Raw genomic sequence first — 23,756 nt, forward strand, 5'->3', positions numbered from 1 at the left:
ACTCGGTTTAGGCTTATGCATGAACGAATGGCCAGCTGGGCAAGATATCAGCACCACCAGAATGTACCAGAACAAGAGTAAGGGCCTTGAGAAGAGGGGAGAAAATTGGGGAAGTGAAAACAAGCATTGTTAATGTTGCAATAAGAAAATTTGTGGGAGGCTTTCCTAATGGCTCAGCAAGTTTATTCAGTGAGGAGATGAGCAATACAAATTAGGAAGTCCCCAGGTTCAGTCCCTAGTTTGTGCTGAGTTAACTGATCTCAGCTGGGATAGCAGTGGTGCTACCCAGAATTAGGGAGGGGAAAATCGGCCATGCTTCACAATTCTGATCACTATCCAACAATCCTTGTTGGAAGAATGTGTGTGGTGGTGATATTGGGTGAGGACAGGATCAGGATCAGATGCCTTTTACTGGCAGCATTCACTATCCATAATCACACATGAGTTACTGATCACTTGGATGAGTTATTGAACAGCAAGTGGCGTCCATAGAGCTGTACCCCAGAAAGGACTTGGTGCCTTCAGAAGAGGTGGTGGGGGGGGGTGGGGGAAGAGAAAAAAATGGAATATAAAACTCCTAATTATAGGATTAATTACACTGTTGATTGAGAACTTTTAAAAGTTGAGATTGAGCATGCTATTGATTGGTGAACCCAGTAAGCCTCATTTAACATTTGATCATGCACTCAGCCTTGCTCATTAAAAATAGACCAGTCCTTGCTGCAGTTAAGCGTAATATATGCACCGGCTACCAACTGCATTCAGAAAATGTTTAGCCCCAACAACCGCACACTTAGCCGCTTGTTTTTTTGTAAAGCAGCCCTGGAACAAAAACTGCTGTGTGCTGAAGAAAGGTGCATGCAAATTTTTAACTCCCCATCTTCTTATGCTCTCCCCTCCCCCTGCCTTGATGAATTTTTGTGCTTATCAAAGTGAGGGATGTCAGTGCAGGGGAATAGGATACTTCGACTTTGGGCATTGGCTGTAAGCATTGAGCACTCTCGGGTCAGGTTTGGTATTGCAAGATGCAGAGTGAAGCTTCCTCTACCCTGCTTCAATAATATACCTGAGCCCTAACTTCAAAAGAATGCTGCCTATTACACTAATATGCTATTTTCCAAAGCAGCCAGCCTTTCAAAACAAAATTGACAATTGGAGCAGTTTGTGCTGTGGGTCCAAGACCACTAGGAAGTGTGTTGAGAATGTTAATTGGACTCTTGCAGCCAATAGACAGGAAAATTAATTCATCAGACTGGGCTGAATTTAAACCTGGGTCCCAGAGATGAAAGGGAAGTCCCTTACATGTAATTGTCCTCAGTTGGGAATGCAAGAAAATGTTGTATAGTCCACTGCATGCGAGTTTTATTTTTCTAATTTATTCCAGGTGCTAACGCTTGCTGGAGTGCCATCAGCCCTGTGGTATTTGCCCAAATGACCATTTTTTATTTGTGATCTCTGTTAAAGCACGTTAGCAGACTTTATTTCACCATGGGATTCATCTAAATCAATATGCAATTTGCAGTAGTGATCACTGGCTAATAATTTTTGAGGCGGAGCCTTACTTGACTTATTTTTCCCCTCCTTCCTCTGACACCTACAATCTTGACCCGACTTCAGATCACCTAACTTACAGCAGACCAAAGATTGAACTTAGTTCAGTACCACACCATGTGATGCATTAACCCACAAAGTCATCGGGTGCTTTTTCTGCAATGAACTTTTTTTTGGGATTGGTTGCTAGTGATAATTAACGTAACAGTTTATGGTGTAGAGGTTAAACTAAGTCCTTTGGTTCGTACGCATAATTTTAACTAAAGTTAACTGTTTCCATTTCAGTGTTCTTCAGAAAATTCTGAGAGCTGCACCACGACTTTAAAAAAATTTAAAAAGCAGGTGATACAATTTTTGAACAAAAAAGATCAAGGACAAGCCTAGAATATTCTTACTGAAATAAAACATTTGCCATGATCAATGTAGAGTTATGAAATGTAAGGTATTCTAATTAGATTGGCACTAACGAACGGCAGTCACTGAGCTACGTACAGCTTCATTAAGGCCGTAGCAGTCTCTTTGCACACAGGTTTGTAATTTTAGTAATTCTCATGTAACTTTACTCCTTCCTAAATAGTTTTAAATCAAACCACAATTTATTTTGTAAAGGGGTGGATCAATCGATTGATCATAAATGAATCTGTACGTGACCCACGATCCTTGGTCATATGACAATTTGGATAGTTTAGTGGGAATTCACATTGACCATGGTATATGCTAATTTTTATTAGAGAACATTCTAGGCTTACAGTAGCCAAGTCCTATATATTGTTCCAAAGAATACTTCCTTATTTATACTTTTACAAAAATAGTTTTTGACCATAATTTTTTACTTTTTTTTCTGTTCCTAGAGGTGGGTCAATGAAACATAACATTTCTGACTCCCACCCCTACATCCCTACCATCCACTTCTATTGCTGTCAGAAGTGATGTTATGCATAGTTGGTGCCTCTGATTGTCAAGTAAAATTTTGAGTATTTAAAAAAATATATTGTATTTTTGACTGAATGTTGTGCCATATTTTTACTAATTTGAGTTGACGGTTGTCCATAGTGGGGAATATAACTTGCCTCCCATTGTTTGCATTAAGCATCTCCAGTCAGATAGTGCACATTTAGATCCAGAGTGATGCTCCTTGCCCTCTGCCCCAACATTATGCCTCAGCTCCAAGCTCAAGAGCACTCCTATTGTAATACTGGGAAATGGAGTTACCTCACATCAGCTATCCTCTGACTGAGATTGAAATTATGTGCCCTTGGTGTAGTAGACCCGTGTTCAAATGGGAAGCGGAATGATATTGTCCAAATTTATTTCACTGAGCACCGTTGTAAGCAACAGAAAAAGGAGAGATGTTCATTCTGTCAGTTTGGCTGGATTAAAAGCTAGGTAATAGAGATGAAGGGATACTGTTGCAACTCACTGTTACTTACGTTCTTGACTTTTTCCCCCTCCGCCTTCACCAAATTTTTTTTTAATGTAACCAGTGTATTTTCTTTGCCTAAGTATAACAGCATTGTAGGGCGTTCCATTTGGAGTATTCAGCTGGTAACTGGAGGAACAATTTTCTGTTAAACAATTTTTCTGATGGGTGAAACATGGACGTAAAAAGAAACATCTACTGTTTTATTTTATATATAAATATCTCCATTTTTACTTTCCCCTTCTGTTGGACTCCTTCCATATCGTGTACTCTTTGACCAGTAGGGGGACTGGCAACCTGCTGCAAAGTGCCTATCAGTGCCAATTCTAAGCTGATTGACCTGCAATTTCCTGACAATTTGTGCCCAAAAACAGCGTTATCGTGATCCAACGCCAATTTCTGGCACAGAAGATCAAAGAAGTTCTTAGGTTATGCTCAGATCCTTCACTGGTTTTTAGCATAGCCCTGATCCGATCTGGAAGAGTGTACAATGCAAATTTCCTTAATTTACGATAGTTCAGAACAGGTGTAAATTTGCATCCAAAATTGCAGGCGCACAGGTTTCTTTTGAATTTATGTTTTTCAGAAAGATTGGCAAATGAGATCCCTGGAATTCAAAACCAAAGACAGTGTGAATATACCATGTTAAACTTACTTTGTGTGCTCATTTAATTCATCAAATTGTAACATGTATAAATTGTAACACAAATATAAATAAATCAGTGTATTTTTCATAATGAAAAGCTGGAAACCACCTTCCAATTTTGTTGTGCCTGGGGTGCAGTCATTACATTGTACAAGTAAAGAAGTCTTCCCATCAGTGTGTTCAAATTTAATCCATTTGACCCAAGCAAGGTACAAATCATAGAATACAGAGGGAGTGGAATATAGTTCCACTCTCTCTAAGGTGCAGTGTTGTCATTATATTGCTTTAAAAAGTCCCTAAATGCATAACTTTAGATTAAAAGAAGTTGTGAACTTCTAGTGATGAAGGTAAAAGACCTTGTTAAAAGTCATCATTGTTAAAATGATGAGAGCAAGCTGGGTGACTTGTGAAATTACCCTTTCATGCTGCTGTGTGCGAAGAAGTGATTTCAAAGTCAAGAAAAATAATCTCATTTTTATATACATAGGTCGTGAAGAGTATGCAAAATGTTCTGTCTGTTCTCTTTAAGACCCAGTGAACTATTATTAGTAGTGGAGAATGTTTAATTGGATGTTGTGTTGTAGAGAGGTTTGACAGTTGGGACAATGATTGAACCATCCACTTTATCATGGAAGCAGAGGCTATTTTTATGTTGTGTTGTAATTGCCTTTTTTTACCGTTCTGGCGTAATCTAATTAGGTACACAGGAAAGTTTGGTGTAAATTGATATTGGCAAAATTGGCATATACATGGGTATAAATTCGGGCATAACTTCCTGGTTATGCTGCTACAGGAAATTTTACCCCATTATTGGGAAGTGTTCTCAAGTTGGGGAGGGGTTTGTAGTAAGTCCATAAACATGAGTGACAACAGCTTGGCAGTTATAATTCCTAAATTGTGTTCACTTTTTTTTAAAACAGTGATGGTGTGTAAAATAGTATAATGTGGATTTGCACACACACGTTCTTACTTAACATTTATGTGGTCTCAACCACACCACACAGGGAAGGCAAGAGTGCAGATGGGTGAAAAATTCAAAATGATAGAAGCCTAGATTTTTCAATCGTCATTATAAATGTGTTACCGTTGACATTAGAATAACACAGGTTAGAAAATTTAGGCTATGCAATTATTCCTAGCTGACCTGTGTGTGTCAAAGCAGAGACCATGAAGCAGATCAAACAGTCCTAGTTTGTATTTTGGTATATAAATGGATTTCTGTGTGAATGATAGCAATAGAGGTGTAATCCAAAAGAGTAGAGCTGTCTTGAAGTATCATTCTATCCAGCATTGGGCCGTCTAATCATTTTCAGACCAAAAAGAAGTTCAAAAGTGAAGTGAAATGTGTAAGAATGTAGGAGAATATAGATCACTTTACTGTAAAGAGTTAAATGAGTGGAAAGATAGTTTGTATTGTAGAAAATGTAAAATTGTTGAAAGAATTACTAGGATACCAAAAAAATAAAATTTCACGGGCTGTGGGTTTCCCTTTATCAATAACTTGGCAATGTAGCTGTGGAATCCATTCATTGAAATGAAGCTGCAGCTTCTCAAATAATGTTATTGAACTTGTCTGCTACAAAAAGTAGCTTTGTGAAAAAAAAATAGCAGTTTACTTTTTGATTGTTTAAAAAGGAAGATTTGCACTTAAAATGCCTCCTTAGTTTCAGACATGAGAAGTATAATACAATGCTTCAGATGCTTATGAAGTTGTTTCTTATGGAACAAATGCTAATTATATTGTGTATTCTTCTAATACAGTGCCTGCTTTGGTTGCTTGCGTAGCTTTCTATGGTATCCAAAATAAGGGGCAGCAGTTTCACTTTCTTTGTGTTTTGCCCATTGTCTGATGCTGTCCAGGTTTTTCAATAAGGAAAAATTGCGGGCTTTGAAGATGGATTCCTTGACGGTGGTATTGAATTTCATCAGGTCTCTCTATGATGTTGGGTAAAGGATTGGCATTCGTGTACCAGTAATTAGGTGACTTTATCCTGGCTGCTTTGTGATTGTGGAGGGATTTGCTGCAAAGGAAGGTAAATATTTGTTCTTCGTTTGATAGAAAGGCACCTTCATAAACAAATGCAGCTAAATTTTTTCTTTGGGATTTTGCTTGACTTCAACACTTAACCTGGTGACAGCTGTGATAGTACGTTTACCCTCTATACAAATTAAATTTCTTTCCCCTCGTGAAGATTCTGACCAGTACAGGGTACAGTTCCGTGGTTGTCAACAGCCTTCTGGTACGACAATCAAGTGGTGATTATACGTGGTTGAGTCTAGATAGTGGGTGTTTCCAAGCTTTTGTACCATAGGTACATCTCAGTCGAGCCAGTGGTGTCCTTATGCACACATGCACTTTGCTGTGGCATAATGATAGAGAATGGGAGCCATGACTTTTCATGGCTACTCTTCCCTAGCACAGTGGTGCTGAGGCCAATTGTAGTGCTCCTACTGCAGTCTCAACTAAGCAGAGACTTGGATCAGACCTGAGATGGCCCAATTTTTTATTCCAAATACAGTTGATGAGCCAATTGTCTGCTGTGCCTTAATTTGAAATCTGGTGTAACCATCCAATAGTGACCATCGAAAAAGCAGGTGCACTATTTGTGTATAAAAAATTTCTTGTCCTTGTTGCAGATTTTACCGTATTCTTGTAGAAGAATCCTGTCAGAGCTGATAATAGCTCAGTAATTGTTTTGCTGAATCTCTCCATCAGTACCAGATGATTTTCTGTTAAATAGTCCTATGGGAATTGTCTAACATTACCTATTAGTCAATTTCAACAGCAAAGACTAGTTGTTGAGACAAGGTACAGTAATCAATTGTGGCACCAGTTGTTAAAACTTGCACATGAAGATTATTGATCATTGATTCTTTTTAAAGTTTAAATAAAAATCATGTTTACACGATTGGGACAGATTTAAGTGATATAACATCTGCTTATAACCGAATACGCGAGAGAATAAATGGTTTGCATGGCAAATAAAAAGCTATGGCTTCAAGCTGAAATTTTAGTTTACGTGTGTAAACTGTTTATGGTATGTTTTTGCAAAGTGAACTGTGTCTTCAGCACATTTACAATGCACATAATGCCAAATAAAACTTCAGAACCACTCCACTTTGAGTTGCGCTGCAGAGTTTGTCATTCAACTGACTTGGATTTCAGTAAAGGCTCTAATAGTAGCCAACAATGCTCGTCGTGGGAAATACTGCCAACCCTGAAAGTCTTTCTGTTACAAACTTCATTGACTGAAATACTTTAGGAGATCCTGAGGATATGAAAGATGCTCAATAAATAAATGTTTTTTTTTTATCTCGCTTGTGTGCGCATGCGGGCTCTTTCTTTTCTCTGGCGCGCGCGTGCCCCGCCCCTTCGCTCGGGCGTGCTCTTTCCATTCCTTTCTTGAGCCCCCCCCCCCCCCTGCCGTCGTCTCGCCTTTGCCTATGTCGCTCCCCTCTCCCTGCCTCTGTCTTGTCCCCCCCCTCCCCCACCCCCCGTCTCTTTTTTGCCTCGTGCGCCCCTCCACCCTTGGTACCCTTCTTTGCCTCGCCCCCCTCCCCGTTCCCCCTCTTTGTCTTGTAAGAAGATAAGAAATAGGGGCAGGAGTAGGCCATACAGCCCCTCGATCCTACTCCGCCATTCATTAAGATCATGGCTGATCTTCGACCTCTACTTCACTTTCCGGCCCAATCCCTTGATTCCCCTAGAGTCCAAACATCTATCTATCTCAGCCTTGAATATACTCAATGACTCAGCATCCACAGCCCTCTGGGGTAGAGAATTCCAAAGATTCTGAGTGAAGAAATTCCTCCTCATCTCAGTCGTTAATGGCCGACCCCCTATTCTGGGACTATGCTCTTAAGTTCTAGGCTTGGGCTGAGGCCCAAGTACCGATCCTTGCGGCACCCCACTAGTTACAGCCTGCCAACTTGAAAATAACCTGTTTATCCCTACTCTTTTTTTGTCCGTTAACCAGTCCTCTATCCGAGCTAATATATTACCCCTAACCCCATGGGCCCTTGCTTAGGAACCTTTGTGGTACCTTATCGAATGCCTCTTGGAAATCAAAATATACTACATCCACTGGTTCCCCTTTATCTACCCTGTTCATTACATCCTCAAAAAACGCTAATAAATTTGTCAAACATAATTTCCCTTTTGTAAAACCGTGTTGACTCTGCCTAATCATACTATTGTAAACAATTTTACAACACCAAGTTATAGTCCAGCAATTTTATTTTAAATTCACAAGCTTTCGGAGATTTTCTCCTTCCTCAGGCAAATGTTTCAAGATCTCCTTGAAGCCTACGCATTTATACATATTGAACAATAATAAATGGTGTTTACAGACTGCCTCTGCAACTGCCCGTTGCCAAGGCAATCACCGTGTTCAGACAGAGAGGTGTTACCTGCAGAACCTCCGAATACACATTCAATAAAAAAACAAACAGGGAAAAAAAAACAGAGAAAAAAAAACACAGAGAGAGGCAGAAACATCCGGAAGGCAGAGAGAGCCAGCAAATGACCCATTATATTAAAAACAGATAACATTTGTTCGCTGGTGGGGTAACGTGTAGCGTGACATGAACCCAAGATCCCGGTTGAGGCCGTCCTCATGGGTGCGGAACTTGGCTATCAATTTCTGCTCGACGATTTTGCGTTGTCGTGTGTCTCGAAGGCCGCCTTGGAGTACGCTTACCCGAAGGTCGGTGGATGAATGTCCATGACTGCTGAAGTGTTCCCCGACTGGGAGGGAACCCTCCTGTTTGGCGATTGTTGCGCGGTGTCCGTTCATCCGTTGTCGCAGCGTCTGCATGGTCTCGCCAATGTACCATGCTCTGGGGCATCCTTTCCTGCAACGTATGAGGTAGACAACGTTGGCTGAGTCACAGGAGTATGAACCATGCACCTGGTGGGTGGTGTCATCTCGTGTGATGGTGGTATCTGTGTCGATGATCTGGCATGTCTTGCAGAGGTTACCGTGGCAGGGTTGTGTGGCGTCGTGGACGCTGTTCTCTTGAAAGCTAGGTAGTTTGCTGCGAACGATGGTCTGTTTGAGGTTGGGTGGCTGTTTAAAGGCGAGTAGTGGAGGTGTGGGGATGGCCATAGCGAGGTGTTTGTCCTCATTGATGACATGTTGAAGGCTGCGGAGAACATGGCGTAGTTTCTCCGCTCCGGGGAAGTACTGGACGACAAAGGGTACTCTGTTGGTTGCGTCCCGTGTTAGTCTCCTGAGGAGGTCTATGCGATTTTTTGCTGTGGCCCGTCGGAACTGTCGATCGATGAGTCGAGCGTCATATCCCGTTCTTACTAGGGCGTCTTTCAGCGTCTGTAGGTGTCCATCGCGTTCCTCCTCGTCTGAGCAGACCCTGTGTATTCGCAGGGCCTGTCCATAGGGGATGGCCTCTTTGACGTGGTTAGGGTGGAAGCTGGAAAAGTGGAGCATCGTGAGGTTGTCCGTGGGCTTGCGGTAGAGTGAGGTGCTGAGGTGCCCGTCTTTGATGGAGATTCGTGTGTCCAAGAAAGAAACTGATTCTGAGGAGTAGTCCATGGTGAGCTTGATGGTGGGATGGAACTTGTTGATGTTATCGTGTATTCTCTTTAGTGATTCCTTGCCGTGGGTCCATAGAAAGAAAATGTCGTCGATGTATCTGGTGTATAGTGTTGGTTGGAGGTCTTGTGCAGTGAAGAAGTCCTGCTCGAACTTGTGCATGAAAATGTTGGCGTATTGGGGTGCGAATTTGGTCCCCATGGCTGTTCCGTGTGTTTGGGTAAAGAACTGGTTATCGAAGGTGAAGACATTGTGATCCAGGATGAAGCGGATGAGTTGTAGGATGGCTTCCGGAGATTGGCTGTTGTTGGTGTTGAGTATTGATGCTGTCGCAGCGATGCCGTCATCGTGGGGGATACTGGTGTATAGTGCCGAGACGTCCATCGTGGTGAGAAGTGTTCCTGGTTCAACTGGTCCGTGGGTACTGAGTTTTTGTAGGAAGTCTGTAGTGTCACGACAGAAGCTGGGGGTTCCCTGTACGATGGGTTTCAGGATGCCCTCGATGTATCCAGAGAGGTTCTCACACAGGGTTCCGTTGCCTGATACGATGGGACGTCCGGGTGTGTTGGCTTTGTGTATCTTTGGGAGGCAGTAGAAGTCTCCCACGCGGGGATTACGTGGGATGAGAATGCGTAGGATGCTTTGAAGGTCTGGATCGAAGGTCTTGATCAGTTTGTTGAGCTGGTGGGTGTGTTCTTTGGTCGGATCTGCGGGTAACCGTCTGTAGTGTTCCTGGTTGTCCAGTTGTCGGTATGCTTCTTTGCAATAGTCTGTTCTGTTCTGTATGACTATGGCTCCTCCTTTGTCCGCTGGTTTGATGACGATGTTGCGGTTGGTCTACGAAACTACTACATCAGTAGTAGGCAAAATGCTAGAATCTATTGGGCACTTAGAAAATCATAGTATGATTATGATGTGGAGATGCCGGTGATGGACTGGGGTTGACAATTGTAAACAATTTTACAACACCAAGTTATAGTCCAGCAATTTTATTTTAAATTCACAAGCTTTCGGAGATTTTCTCCTTCCTCAGGCAAATGTTTCAAGATCTCCTTGAAGCCTACGCATTTATACATATTGAAACACACGGAACAGCCATGGGGACCAAATTCGCACCCCAATACGCCAACATTTTCATGCACAAGTTCGAGCAGGACTTCTTCACTGCACAAGACCTCCAACCAACACTATACACCAGATACATCGACGACATTTTCTTTCTATGGACCCACGGCAAAGAATCACTAAACTACGCCATGTTCTCCGCAGCCTTCAACATGTCATCAATGAGGACAAACACCTCGCTATGGCCATCCCCACACCTCCACTACTCGCCTTTAAACAGCCACCCAACCTCAAACAGACCATCGTTCGCAGCAAACTACCTAGCTTTCAAGAGAACAGCGTCCACGACGCCACACAACCCTGCCACGGTAACCTCTGCAAGACATGCCAGATCATCGACACAGATACCACCATCACACGAGATGACACCACCCACCAGGTGCATGGTTCATACTCCTGTGACTCAGCCAACGTTGTCTACCTCATACGTTGCAGGAAAGGATGCCCCAGAGCATGGTACATTGGCGAGACCATGCAGACGCTGCGACAACGGATGAACGGACACCGCGCAACAATCGCCAAACAGGAGGGTTCCCTCCCAGTCGGGGAACACTTCAGCAGTCATGGACATTCATCCACCGACCTTCGGGTAAGCGTACTCCAAGGCGGCCTTCGAGACACACGACAACGCAAAATCGTCGAGCAGAAATTGATAGCCAAGTTCCGCACCCATGAGGACGGCCTCAACCGGGATCTTGGGTTCATGTCACGCTACACGTTACCCCACCAGCGAACAAATGTTATCTGTTTTTAATATAATGGGTCATTTGCTGGCTCTCTCTGCCTTCCGGATGTTTCTGCCTCTCTCTGTGTTTTTTTTTCTCTGTTTTTTTTTCCCTGTTTGTTTTTTTATTGAATGTGTATTCGGAGGTTCTGCAGGTAACACCTCTCTGTCTGAACACGGTGATTGCCTTGGCAACGGGCAGTTGCAGAGGCAGTCTGTAAACACCATTTATTATTGTTCAATATGTATAAATGCGTAGGCTTCAAGGAGATCTTGAAACATTTGCCTGAGGAAGGAGAAAATCTCCGAAAGCTTGTGAATTTAAAATAAAATTGCTGGACTATAACTTGGTGTTGTAAAATTGTTTACAATTGTCAACCCCAGTCCATCACCGGCATCTCCACATCATAATCATACTATGATTTTCTAAGTGCCCAATAGATTCTAGCATTTTGCCTACTACTGATGTCAGGCTAAGTGGCGTGTAGTTCCCTGTTTTCTCTCTCCCTCCTTTCTTGAATAGTGGTGTTACATTTGCTACCGTCCAATCCTCAGGGTACTGTTCTAGGATCTAGGGAAATTCTGGAAGGTCCTAATGGGATTGGTTTTGCTGATGTTATGCTGTAAAAGGTTCTGATTCATCCAGGGTTTAATGTTGGCGAAGCAGTTGGATAATACAGCAGTTTCCTGGCATCAGTGGAGGTGACAAAGATACAATTGCATGTCATTGGAAACTGACTGTGCTTATAGGAACAGGAGTAGGCCATTCAGCCCCTCGTGCCTGCTCCGCCATTTGATAAGATCATGGCTGATCTGTGATCTAACTCCATATACCTGCCTTTGGCCCATATCACTTAATACCTTTGGTTGCCAAAAATAGATGATACTGCCAAGGGATGATATGTTGGTCATTGCCAAAATGGCAGATGCAACACAAATACAACTGCTGGCGCTTTGGCATCTGAGTTACCCAGCAGAAATGCTCAAGGAGAGTTTTATTGCCTTTGGCAGCTCTGGTGTTGGGTCATTTATGTTACTGGGTTTTCTCTGATAGCATTAGCACATGAGTTTGAGGTCAGTTACCTACAGCTTGGATTACAGAAGTTGTTGGCTCTGAAATTTTCAATCTAGTATGTAAGGTCTGATTTCCAGCAGATATTTTACTATTAAAACTCCCACTCAATATAATGCCAAAAGTAGCTTAAATTGCCATATATTCTCCCAGGAATTCATTAAACTGGATTTGTGAAAGTAATTGTTTTTCACTTTAATACTCACCTAATTGGTTGAACTCAATTCAACAATTGCCTTTTTTTGAGTAGCAGTGATATCTGTGTTTTGTCTGTCGTTAATGATTGCATTATGTGCAGTATAACAAGTTACTGAGAACGTAATAGATTCTATTTACTACCCAGGAGGAAATACAAACCTCCAGGTCCTCACTGTGGAGATGTTTTTAAAGAGAAAAACATAATCAAACTTTACCCATGTGGGATCCTGATCTTTTTTAATATAGAATTATGGGAGTGTGTTTCCAGACAGGTTTTAAAAAAAGAACAAACTTGCATTTATATAGCCCCAGGACATCCCAAAACACTTTACAGCCAATGAAATACTTTTGAAGTGTAATCAGTGTTGTAGGGAAATGTTGCAGCCAATTTGCAACCAGTAAGGTTGAGAGATAAATATTGGTCATGACACCAGAAGCACTCTCCTACTGCTCTTCGAATAGCACCATTGGATCGTTTCCGTCACCTGAGTGGGCAGATTGGACCTTTGTTCAATGTCTCATCCGAAAGACGGCTCTTCCAACGATGCAGCACTCCATCAGTACTGCACTGAATTGTCAGCTTAGATTATGGACTCAAGTCTCTGGAGTTGGTCTTGAACTTACGACATCTGACTCAGATGTGAGAGTGCTACCACTGAGGCAAAGCTGACACGTTATGGTGTTTATCCTGGATTGTTCCTGGAGTACCCAGTGTTGACTATGCCATTACCACAGTACTCAAATCTGATCACCATGCTATCCTTATATTGTATCTTCTACAGGCTTGAAGTCAGTTCCTGCATGTATGCTAATAGCATCCAATTGCATCTCAATGCCACCTCCACTGACTCTAGGGCAATTGTTGTAATATCCGATTCCTTCTTGGACATCAAGCCATCAGATCTGGTTATTGTAAAATCGTTCTTCTGAGTGAGCTAAAATAAAATCTGAATACCATTCTGTTTTGATTTTGTAAGCTACAAATATAATGTTCTGTGAGGTGTATTGTATTGAGGTTTAGGCTCCTTCACTCGTTATAAATGGAACTACTTTTGTGATTAAGGAAAACCATTAATTAATGAGAGGTTTGTAATAATTAAGGTCCCACATACACAGTTGTGTCAATGAGACCAATAACACTACACTGCAGCCATGCTCCAAATGAAGAGCGTCCAGGCTGTGATTGACTTCAATTATTTAACAATGGCCCAAAATTTCTACTTGAGTATTGGTGGTATTCGCTAACCTCACTGAGTTTAGTTATTGACTGAGCAGTGTGATTGCAGTAATCACTCTTCTTTCCAGAAAAAAAATTGCCAAGAAATTGTATTACTGAAGATGCTGCAATGGCAGGGAGTGGTACACCAGAATCAAGCCTCATCTAAACGAGGTTTTAAATCCTATTTACTGTGCAATCCTCTCCTCAGCAACATTATGGTAAAATAAATGAAGCCACATTTGGAAGGTCCAAAACAGGTTACCTGTGAGTATCTCTGGAGATGGTGTTGTTCCCTTTACAGCAATATTATAAACATTACTGTCAAGATATCTGGCTGCCAGTGAGTCGCTCAGATACCTGTACTGGCCAGTGAAACAGATTTGCACTCATTTCCTTGTAGGTTTCTTCATCAGCCATTGGAAAATGTATGTCAGCTAGAATTAAAAAAGAAAGTGTTGCATTTACTTAGCTCCTTTCATTACCTCATGTCGTTCCAAAGTGCTTTACAGCCAATGAAGTACTTTGAAGTGTAATGCAGGAAACGCGGCAGCCTATTTGTGCACAGCAAGCTCTCACAAACAGCAATATGACAATGACCAGATAATCTGTTTCAGTGATGTTGGTTGAAGGATAAATATTGGCCAGGACATGGGGAGAAGGCCCATGCTTCTCTTTTACGTCCACCTGAGAGGGCAGATGATCCCTCGGTTTAACGTCTCATCCAAAAGACGGCATCTCTGACAGTGCAGCACTCCCTCAGCACTGTGCTGGAGTGCCAGCCTACATTTTGTGCTCAAGTCTCTGGAGAGTCACAAATGACATATGTGACTGTGACCATGGTAAACTATCCCTACTTATCCTTCTCGATCAGCCTGCAGCCTTTGATGCAGTTGACCACACCACCCTCCTCCAACACCTCTTCTCTGTCGTCCAGCTGGGTGGGACAGCGCTCGCCTGGTTCCATTCTTATCTGTTCAGTCATAGCCAGACAATCATCTGCAGTGGCTTCTCTTCCCGCTCCCGCACAGTTACCTCTGGAATCCCCCAAGGATCTACCCTTGGCCCCCTCCTATTTCTCATCTACATGCTGCCCCTCGTTGACATCATCCAAAAACACAACGTCATATTCCACATGTATGCTAACGGCACCCAGTTCTACCTCACCACCACCTTCCTCGACCCCTCCGCTGTCTCTCATTTGTCACACTGCTTGTCTGGCATCCAGTACTGGATGAGCAAACACTTCCTCCAACTAAATATTGGGAAGACCGAAGCCATTGCCTTTGGTCCCTGTCGCAAACTCCTTTTCCTAGCCATCGACTCCACCCTCTCCCTGGCCACTGTCTGAGGCTGAACCAGACTGTTCGCAACCTTGGTGTCCTATTTGACCCTGAGATGAGCTTCCGAGTACGTATCCGCTCCATCACCAAGACCGTCTGCTTCCACCTACGTAACATCGCCCGTCTCCGCCCCGCATCAACTCACCTGCTGCTGAAACACTCATCCACGCCTTTGTTACCCCTAGACTTGTCTTTCCGATGCTCTCCTGGCCGGCCATGCAGGCAAGTGGAGATTTTTCTATCACACCAGCCTCTGACCTGTTGTTGTAGCCATGGCATATATGTGGCTGTTGCAGTTGATTTCTGGTCAATGGTGATTCCGCAGGATGTTGATGGTGGAGATCTTGGTGACGGTAATACCATTGAATGTCAAGCGGAGATGGTTATACTCTCTCATGTTAGAGATTGTTATTGCCTGGTATTTACGTGGCACAGATGTTACTTGCCACTTATCAGCCCACCCTGGATGTTGTCCAGGTCTTGCTGCGTGCGGGTATGGGCTGCTTCATTCTGTGAGGTATTGCGAATGGAGTGGAACACTGTGTAATCATTAGCGAACAGCCCCACTTCTGACCTTATGGAGGGAAGGTCATTGGTGAAGCAGCTGAAGATAGTTGGGCCTAGGACGCTGCTGTGAGGAACTTCTGCAGCAATGTTTTGTGGCTGAAGTGATTGGCCTCCATCAGCCACAACCATCTTCCATTGTGCTTGGTATGACTCCAGCCACTGGAGAGTTTTCCCCTGATTCCCACTGAGTTTACTAGGGCTCCTTGGTGCCACACTCGGTTGAATACTGCCTTGATGTCTCACCTCGCCTCTGGAATTCAGCTCTTGTGTCCATCTTGGACCAAGACTACAATGAGGTCTGTAGCTGAGTATCCTGGCGGAACCTAAACTGAGCATCGGTGAGCAAGTTATTGTTGAATTGCACATGCAAATGCTTGGAACTTGATCAGCTAACCTAAATAGACCAACTAGAATTTAAAAAACTCAGACCAAAAGTATCAGTGGTGGTGCTGGTGGGTGGGGGGGTGGTGGTGGGAAAGTATTATTTGCAGTTTTCATTATTCATTGGGGACGGGGGTCCATTTTGATGGATGGTTGAGATTTTGGTGTACCTCACTTAGGAGTGCCTGGATGATGACACTGGGTGCCTGAAAATGTTCCATTTCCTATCACTAGCATCTTACTTCAAATAATCGTTAAAAATGAAGCCAACTTTGCAAATGAATCTGACACCTATCTTTTTGTATTATTAACAAAACTACCCTATTCTTACCGGTGTGGTGTTTAAGCTGGCAGGGAGGCAGAAGGCCCCATCGCCTCGTGTGGCAATCTTGCAAACTGATGTATCTTTGTTGTGTGTTAGATGTGATACAAGATTACCATCTACTGGGGGTGGGGGTGGGGGAGAGAATTTGCGAATGTGACCAATGGGGAGGGAGGAAAACGGTACTGGTATATATGTATATAGGCATGTTTTCTGTTTGGCTGCTGCTTGTGGAATGATCATGTATTGAAATATGTTCTGAGCAAGTGCGTGTCACATCTGTGAATGGTAGAGAGAATGTTCTGAGGTGTTCCCTAGCCTGTTTTTTTTACTGAATTAGCGGGATATTAATTACCTGTATGTTGTAGATGTTTAATATTTATCAGTTATCCATTGTTCTTAATGTAGGGCAATCCAATCGAACAGATGGGTATGAAGAGACCCCAGCTATACGGGATGAACAACAATCCTTATTCACAGCAGCAGCAGCAACAACAACAGAGTGGACCGTACCCTGGGCAACCATATGGACCTCCCACATCACAGCGCTATCCAATGAGCATGCAGGGCAGGAATCAAAGTAGCATGGGTGGAATGCAATACCCACATCAACAGGTAAACATAATTATATGTTAAGCAAAAGTTGAAACCATTTTCAGACTATTGTAGGTCCCAGCAGTTCTTGTATTTTTTTTTTGGACAACTTGAAATTAATTTTCCTATCGATCATGTCAGTTACTAATGTGAGTGGAAGACATTGCTTGGTTTTAATACTTGTGGATTCTCTGAAGTAGCCTATGGAACATACTGCAGAGCATAACTGATGTATAGCAGGTCAAGAGATCAAGAGATGCAGTTAGCCTAAGTGTCATGTGTAAAGTTTGAGTAGTTTATAACAAGTCATCTAAATCCTGCAGTGAAAAGCTGCTGCCTTGAAACTATTCCCATGCATCTGTCACTTTTTAAAAAATAATGTACGCAGTGGGTTTGTGATGAGGGAGGGGAGCAGAAATACTTTTATTTTTTTTTTCTCCTCAAGGGTGTCCCCTGACTTGGCAAATATCAACTACTATGCGGTTAAATGGGAGGAAAATGCAGCAGCTGCAAGTACCTAAATCAGAAAAGACTCCTAAGAGTGCATACAATAAATGAAATGTAGAACTGAAGAATGCTGTTGAGTAATGCTCATGCAGAAGGATTCATACTTGCAAAGAAATCACGGCATTTTTTGAGTGTTAACTTGCAGATCAAAAATATTTCCATTTGTATCATGATGGTTTTAATTAATGGGTAAAATATCTGAAAAATCTTCACTGGACTATCAAACTATAATTAAATCTATATTGTAAAGGAATTAATTATTTGACAGCCCAACTAACCACATAAGTGATATAATTGGACTTTGATCAAAGCTATGAATAATTCCAAAGGGTATAATGGGTAGAACTGTATCCTTTCCATCCATGGTCTATGTTGAGTTTGCTGATCACAGTTGGGGCTGTGGTAGCAGTCCTACAGTTTGCCTCTATCTCTTGGTTAGCTGGAGGAAAATGGGACAGGATTTCCATCGCTAATTAGTGACTCCTCCTGAAAGTTGAGTGTGTGGGCATAGAATGAATGACAACAGACTTGGTCTCGGTTGTGATCACCGCCTCTCCTCGGTCAAATAGCCTGATAGTCACTATTGAGGCACAGTTTTATGTATGAGCACTCAGATTTGCACATAGTTTCTAGCTGCACTGAGATTTTTCAATAATTTTAATGACAGGATAGCGGAAGCTGCTTTTGTTTTGCCAGCTCCCCCCCCACAAGAAGGTTCCGATTCCTACTGGAATATAGTTCACAGGATGCTAGCTGCCCTTCAGTACTTCATCCAAGTGGCCATTCGTATGTGAGCCCAGTGTGAGTGCTGCCAGGCAACCTGACTGTGGGGTTATGACAGCTGACATCCAAAATCAAGTACTTTCCAACAAGAATCACCAGAGAACGATCAAGGTCAGGAAACTTTTTATGAACTACTTCTGTAATTTTTACCTGAGACTACTGCCGCACCATGTGAAATTACTTTGAATTGTATCTGGATCCTTCTGGTTCATAGGGCTCAGCTACACATTTCCTTTACTAACCCAGCCATCACGAAGCCAGGATAGTGAGCAGTTGGTAGTTATTAAAAAATTAAAGGGCACTACAACAGGCTGCCAAAATTTACCATTTCAATGGGTTTCCTATGATAGTTGCTACCAATTCCAATGTTTACATTGCTGTTTCATGTTAAATGTATTGCATGGTGCGGGCGATCCAAAAATGTTAGAATTTTGTGGGTGCCGTTTGTGCTTTGAGCTTTGAATGTAGATACTGATATAGTTATAGCTCATTTGTATTTAAAATGCTTTAACTCTCCATTCCATGATTACAAGGTTGAAGCTGTCTGACTTCATGGTTTCCCACAATAATCCTAATTTGGGGAAAATAAACTATTCGGTTAGTATTGGAATTGTCAGTCTATTGTGTGGGTGTGACTTGGACCACAGACTGCAGTCCACGATACTGACAGCTCTAATGATAAATGAATGCAGCAAGCTTTACATTATATTACCATATCTCAGTAACTAAAGGGAATAGGAAATTGACTTTCAAAAAAAAAATTCTCAAAGTATTGGCTATTTTGGGACGTACTCTGCATAAGCATACATTTCTTTCCCTATTTTTTTAATTCCATCTAGTTTAACAATGCTGCGATCTCTTGATATTTAAATGTGGTGACATTTAATCTAGAATAATGGATTTTCTTCCATGTTGATATTGGATTTGAGAGCTTGTTAATTGGCTCAAGATCTTCCCTTCAAGTTTCAAATTCAGTGATACATTAATACCACTTGTACATAATAAGTGTTTAGGAATGTGAGTTCCTATCACTCATTAACACCTGTTGTCTTGGCTAATTCTGTTGCTTACTCTTGTTAATTTATTTACTGAATAAATCTAACTTGAGATGTTGTTGAGTAAAAACTGATTGGCTGGTCAGCAGTTATTATTTCTTGTAGACATTTAGGTGAAGAACAAACTTTGAGTTCTTAATTTGACTCTATAACAGAGCAGGAAAGGACCTTCTAAGACTAAACACAGTAACTGATTCTAGCTTGCCAGCTGTGATTTACTTGGTAGATTATAGGAATTGCCATCTATTGAAATATGATGGTGCTCTGGCGCATCATTTATTTTAAAAGGGGAGTTTAAATAGAACTTCTGGCCCTTCCCTTCCTCCCTTCCCACAAATGTTCAGTCCATGTATTGCCATGTTTCAGCAATGGCAGCAGTCAGAAAATTTCACTAGTGACAAAGATCATTGATTTTACTTATAGGATTAATCTTATTACAGATAGGAATAGTAATTGTAAATAAAGTAACAAATTTAACTGTTCAATGTGAGCAGGAGCAGAAAATATCACAGCAAAAATATATATTTTTTAAAAACCTTATTGAATGATTGTAACTAATGGATATTGTGGATGATGTCTTTGCATATTAATTAGTTCTCTCTCCAGATTCAGGATATGTACTAAATGTGCGTATGTATATTTGAGCCTGAAGCTTTAAATCGTTTTTCATCAGTGTGAATTATGGTAACTCTATTTTGACTTCCATCAGTTGATGCTTTTGTCATGTTCATAGAGTGTTGTTCATTAGTGAATTAAGAAAAGAAAGTTAACAAAGAACAAAATGATCTGTGTTGCTGGTTTTAAGTTAGGACCACTGCTCTTTTTGATATATATTAATGACGTGGACTTGGCTATAGAGGGTATAATTTCGAAGTTTGCAGATGACACGAAACTCGGAAGTGTAGTTAATAACGTGGAGGATAGTAACAGACTTCAGGAGGACATACAGACTGGTGACATGGCAGATGAAATTTAATGCAGAGAAGTGTGAAGCAATATATTTTGGTAGGAAGAATGAGGAGAGGCAATATAAATCAAATGGTGCAATTTTAAAGGGGGTGCAGGAACAGAGACCTGGGGGGCTATGTACACAAATCTTTGAAGGTGGCAGGACAAGTTGAGAAGGCTGTTTTTAAAAAAAAAAAGCATATGGGATCCTGGGCTCAGAGATGGAGTTCGAGGTGCAGACATTGTGATGCATCAGGGAGGCGGAGAGTTAGTTGGACACTTCGACCCAGGAGGCAATCACACCCCTTAAGTTAGGTAGTGATTAATGGTCAGGGACAGAAAGATGTGACTGTGAGTCGGGCAGGTAAGGGGACTCCAGATGCAGTGGTGAAGGAGCCTTAGCCTTTGCCCTTGTCCAACAGGTAAGGGGTACTTGCTATCTGTGCAGATGAGAACAAAGACTGCAGAGAGGATGGGCAGATTGACCATGGCACTGTGGTAGAGGAGGCCATTCAAGTGGGGGGAGTGAAAAGGAAAGTGGTAGTGGTAAGGGATAGATACTGTTCTCTTCAGCATTGACCAGGAGTCTCGAGGGCTGTGTTGCCTGCCTACAAGGGTTAAGGACATCTGATGGCTGGAGAAGAACTTGGAGCAGGAGGGGGAGGATCCAGTTGTCGTGGCCCACGTAGGAACCAACGACATTTGGTAGAACTAGGAATGAGGTTCTGTTGAGGGAGTTTGAGGAGGTAGGATCTAAATTAAAAAGCAGAACCTCAAAGATAATAATCTCTGGATTATTACCTGAGCCATGTGCAAATTGACATAGGAACAAACAGATTAGAAGAGTGATGTGGGAGGCAGGGGTTTCAATTCATGGGGCACTGGCACCAGTAATGGGGAAAGAGAGAGCTGTTCTGTTGGGATGGGCTCCATTTAAACTGGGGCTGGGACCAGTTTCCTGGCAAATTGAATAACTAGGGCGGTAGATAGGGCTTTAAACTAATGAGAGAGGGGAGGGTTCAGGCAAGGGTAAATTTTAAGTCTAAAGAGAAAAGGCAAGGCTGTAGAGCAGTATCGCGATTTGGGTAAAAACAAGCAGAGTGTGTCAGGAAGGGACAGAGAGTTCAACAAAGGTAATAGGTCACATCAATGAAAAATAGTAAAATGTTAAAATTAAGGCTGCTATATCTGAATGCAAATGTAAGGAATCTTACAACACCAGGTTATAGTCCAACAGTTTTATTTGAAAATCACAAGCTTTCGGAGCTTACCTCCTTTGTCCACCCCAGTCCATCACCGGCATCTCCACATCATATCTGAATGCAAGAAGCATTTGTAACAAGATAGATGAATTAATGGCACAAATAGGGATAAATGGGTTTGATCTAGTAGCCATTACTGAGGCATGGTTGCAGGGTGACCAAGGTTGGGAACAAAATATTCCAGGATACTTGACTTTTAGAAAGCTGGCAAAATGGAAAAGGAGGGAGGGAGGGAGGGTAGCCCTGATAATAAAGGATGAGATAAAGGCTGTAGTGAGAAAGGATCTTAGCTCAGAAAATCAGGATGTAGAATCAGAATGGGTGGCGCCAAGAAATAACAAGGGGCAGAAAACACTGGTGGGAGTAATTTACAGGCCACCTAACAGTGGTTATAGTGTGGGACAGAGCATAAATCAGGAAATTAGAGGAGTATGTAACAAGGGTAATGCAATAATCGTGGGGGATTTTAATCTTCATAGACTGGGCAAACCAAATTGGCAAAAGTAGTTTGGAGGATGAGTTCATGGAATGCATTCAAGACAGTTTTCTAGAACAATATGTCAAGGAACCAACTAGGGAACGGGCTATTTTCGATCTAGTATTGTGTAATGAGACTGGGTTAATTTGCAATCTTATAGTAAAGGATCCTCTGGGGAAGAATGATCATATGATAGAATTTCATATTGAGTTTGAGAGTGATGTAGTTAAGTATGAAACTAGGGTCTTAAATTTAAACAAAGCCAATTACATAGGTACGAGGGGCAAGTTGGCTAAAGTAGATTGGGAAATTAGATTAAAAGATATGATGGTAGATAAGCAATGGCGAACATTTAAAGAAATAATTCATAATTCTTAAAGAATTCCCTTGAGGAATAAAAACTCCACTGGAGAATTGGTCCATCTGTGGCTAACTAGAGACGTTAAAGATAGTATTAGATTAAAAGAAAAGGCTTATAAATGTTGGCAAAAACAGTAGTAAGCCTGAGGATTGGAAGGGTTTTAGGAATCAGCAAAGGATGACCAAGAAATTGATAGAGGGAGAAAATTGAATATGAGAGTAAACTAACAAGAAATATAAAAACAGATTGTAGGAGCTTCTACAAGTATGTAAAAAGGAAGAGATTAGAGAAAGTAAACATGGGTCCCTTGGAGGCTGAGACAGGAGAAATTATAATGGGGAATAAGGAAATGGCAGAGATGTTAAACAAATATTTTGTATCTGTCTTCACAGTAGAAGACACAAAAAAATACCAGAAATAGAGGGGAACCAAGGGTCTAATGAGAGTGAGGAATGTAAGGGAATTAATATTAGTAAGAAAAAGTATTTGAGAAATTAATGGGACTAAAAGCCGACAAATCCCCTGGACCTGATGGCCTATATCCTAGGGTTTTAAAAGAGGTGGCTGCAGAGATAGTGGATGCATTGATTTTGATCTTCCAGAATTCCCTAGATTCTAGAACGGTCCCCGTGGATTGGAAGGTAGCAAATGTAACCCCGTTATTCAAGGTATAGGGAAAGAGAAAACAGGCTAGTTAGCCTGACATCAGTAGTAGGGAAAATGCTAGAATCTATTATTAAGGATATGGTAACAGAGCTCTGATTAGGCAGAGTCAACACTGTTTTATGAAAGGGAAATCGTGTTTAACAAATCTATCAGAGTTTTTTGAGGGTGCAACTAGCAGGGTAGATAAGGGGGAACCGGTGGATGTAGTATATTTTGGATTTTCAAAAGGCATTTGATAAGGTAGGAGAGTAGGAATAAACGGGTCATTTTTGTGTTGGCAGTGGGGTGCTGCAAGGATCAGTGCTTGGGCCTTAGCTGTGTACAATATATATCAATGAATTAGATGAGTGGACTGAGCGTAATGTATCCAAGTTTGCTGACAATACAAAGCTAGATGGGAAAGTAAGCTGTGAGGAGGACACAAAGAGGCTGCAAAGGGATATAGACAGGTTATGTTGAGTGGGCAAGAAGGTGGCAGATGGAATATAATGTGGCAAAATATGAAATTATCCATTTTGGTAGGAACAATAGAAAAGCAGAATATTTTTTAAAAGGCGAGAGACTCGTAAATGTTGGTATTCAGAAGGATCTGGGTGTCCTTGCACACGAATCACAGAAAGTTAACATGAAGATACAGCAAGCAATTTGGAAAGCAAATGGTACATTAGCCTTTATTACAAGGGGGTTGGAGTAAAAGAGTAAAGAAGTCATGCTGCAATTTTATAGGGCTTTGGTAAGACGACACCTGGAGTACCGTATACAGTTTTGGTTTCGAAGGATATACTTGCCTTAGAGGCGGTGCAGTGAAGGTTCACTAGATTGATTCCTGGGATGAGAGGGTTGTCCTATGAGGAGAGATTGAGTAGAATGAGTCTATATTCTCTGGAGTTTAGAAGAATGAGAGGTGATCTCATTGAAACGTATGAAATTCTAAGATGGCCTGACAGGGTAGATGCTGAGAGGCTGTTTCCCCTGGTGGGAGAGT

The 23,756-nt window shown here is 41.8% G+C and overlaps 1 protein-coding gene across 11 annotated transcripts in view; it reads left to right on the plus strand.

Moving 5' to 3' along the window:
- LOC137324615 (AT-rich interactive domain-containing protein 1B-like) overlaps positions 1–23,756 on the plus strand; it is a 648,069-nt gene that overhangs the window by 22,594 nt on the left and 601,719 nt on the right. For all 11 annotated transcript variants that reach the window (XM_067989102.1, XM_067989104.1, XM_067989111.1 and 8 more), the window contains exon 2: positions 16,526–16,732. In XM_067989102.1, coding sequence (XP_067845203.1) covers positions 16,526–16,732 — 207 coding nt within the window. The remainder of the gene's footprint in view (positions 1–16,525; positions 16,733–23,756) is intronic.

This window comes from Heptranchias perlo, chromosome 8 (assembly GCF_035084215.1).
Source record: "Heptranchias perlo isolate sHepPer1 chromosome 8, sHepPer1.hap1, whole genome shotgun sequence".
Taxonomy (NCBI): Eukaryota; Metazoa; Chordata; class Chondrichthyes; order Hexanchiformes; family Hexanchidae; genus Heptranchias; species Heptranchias perlo.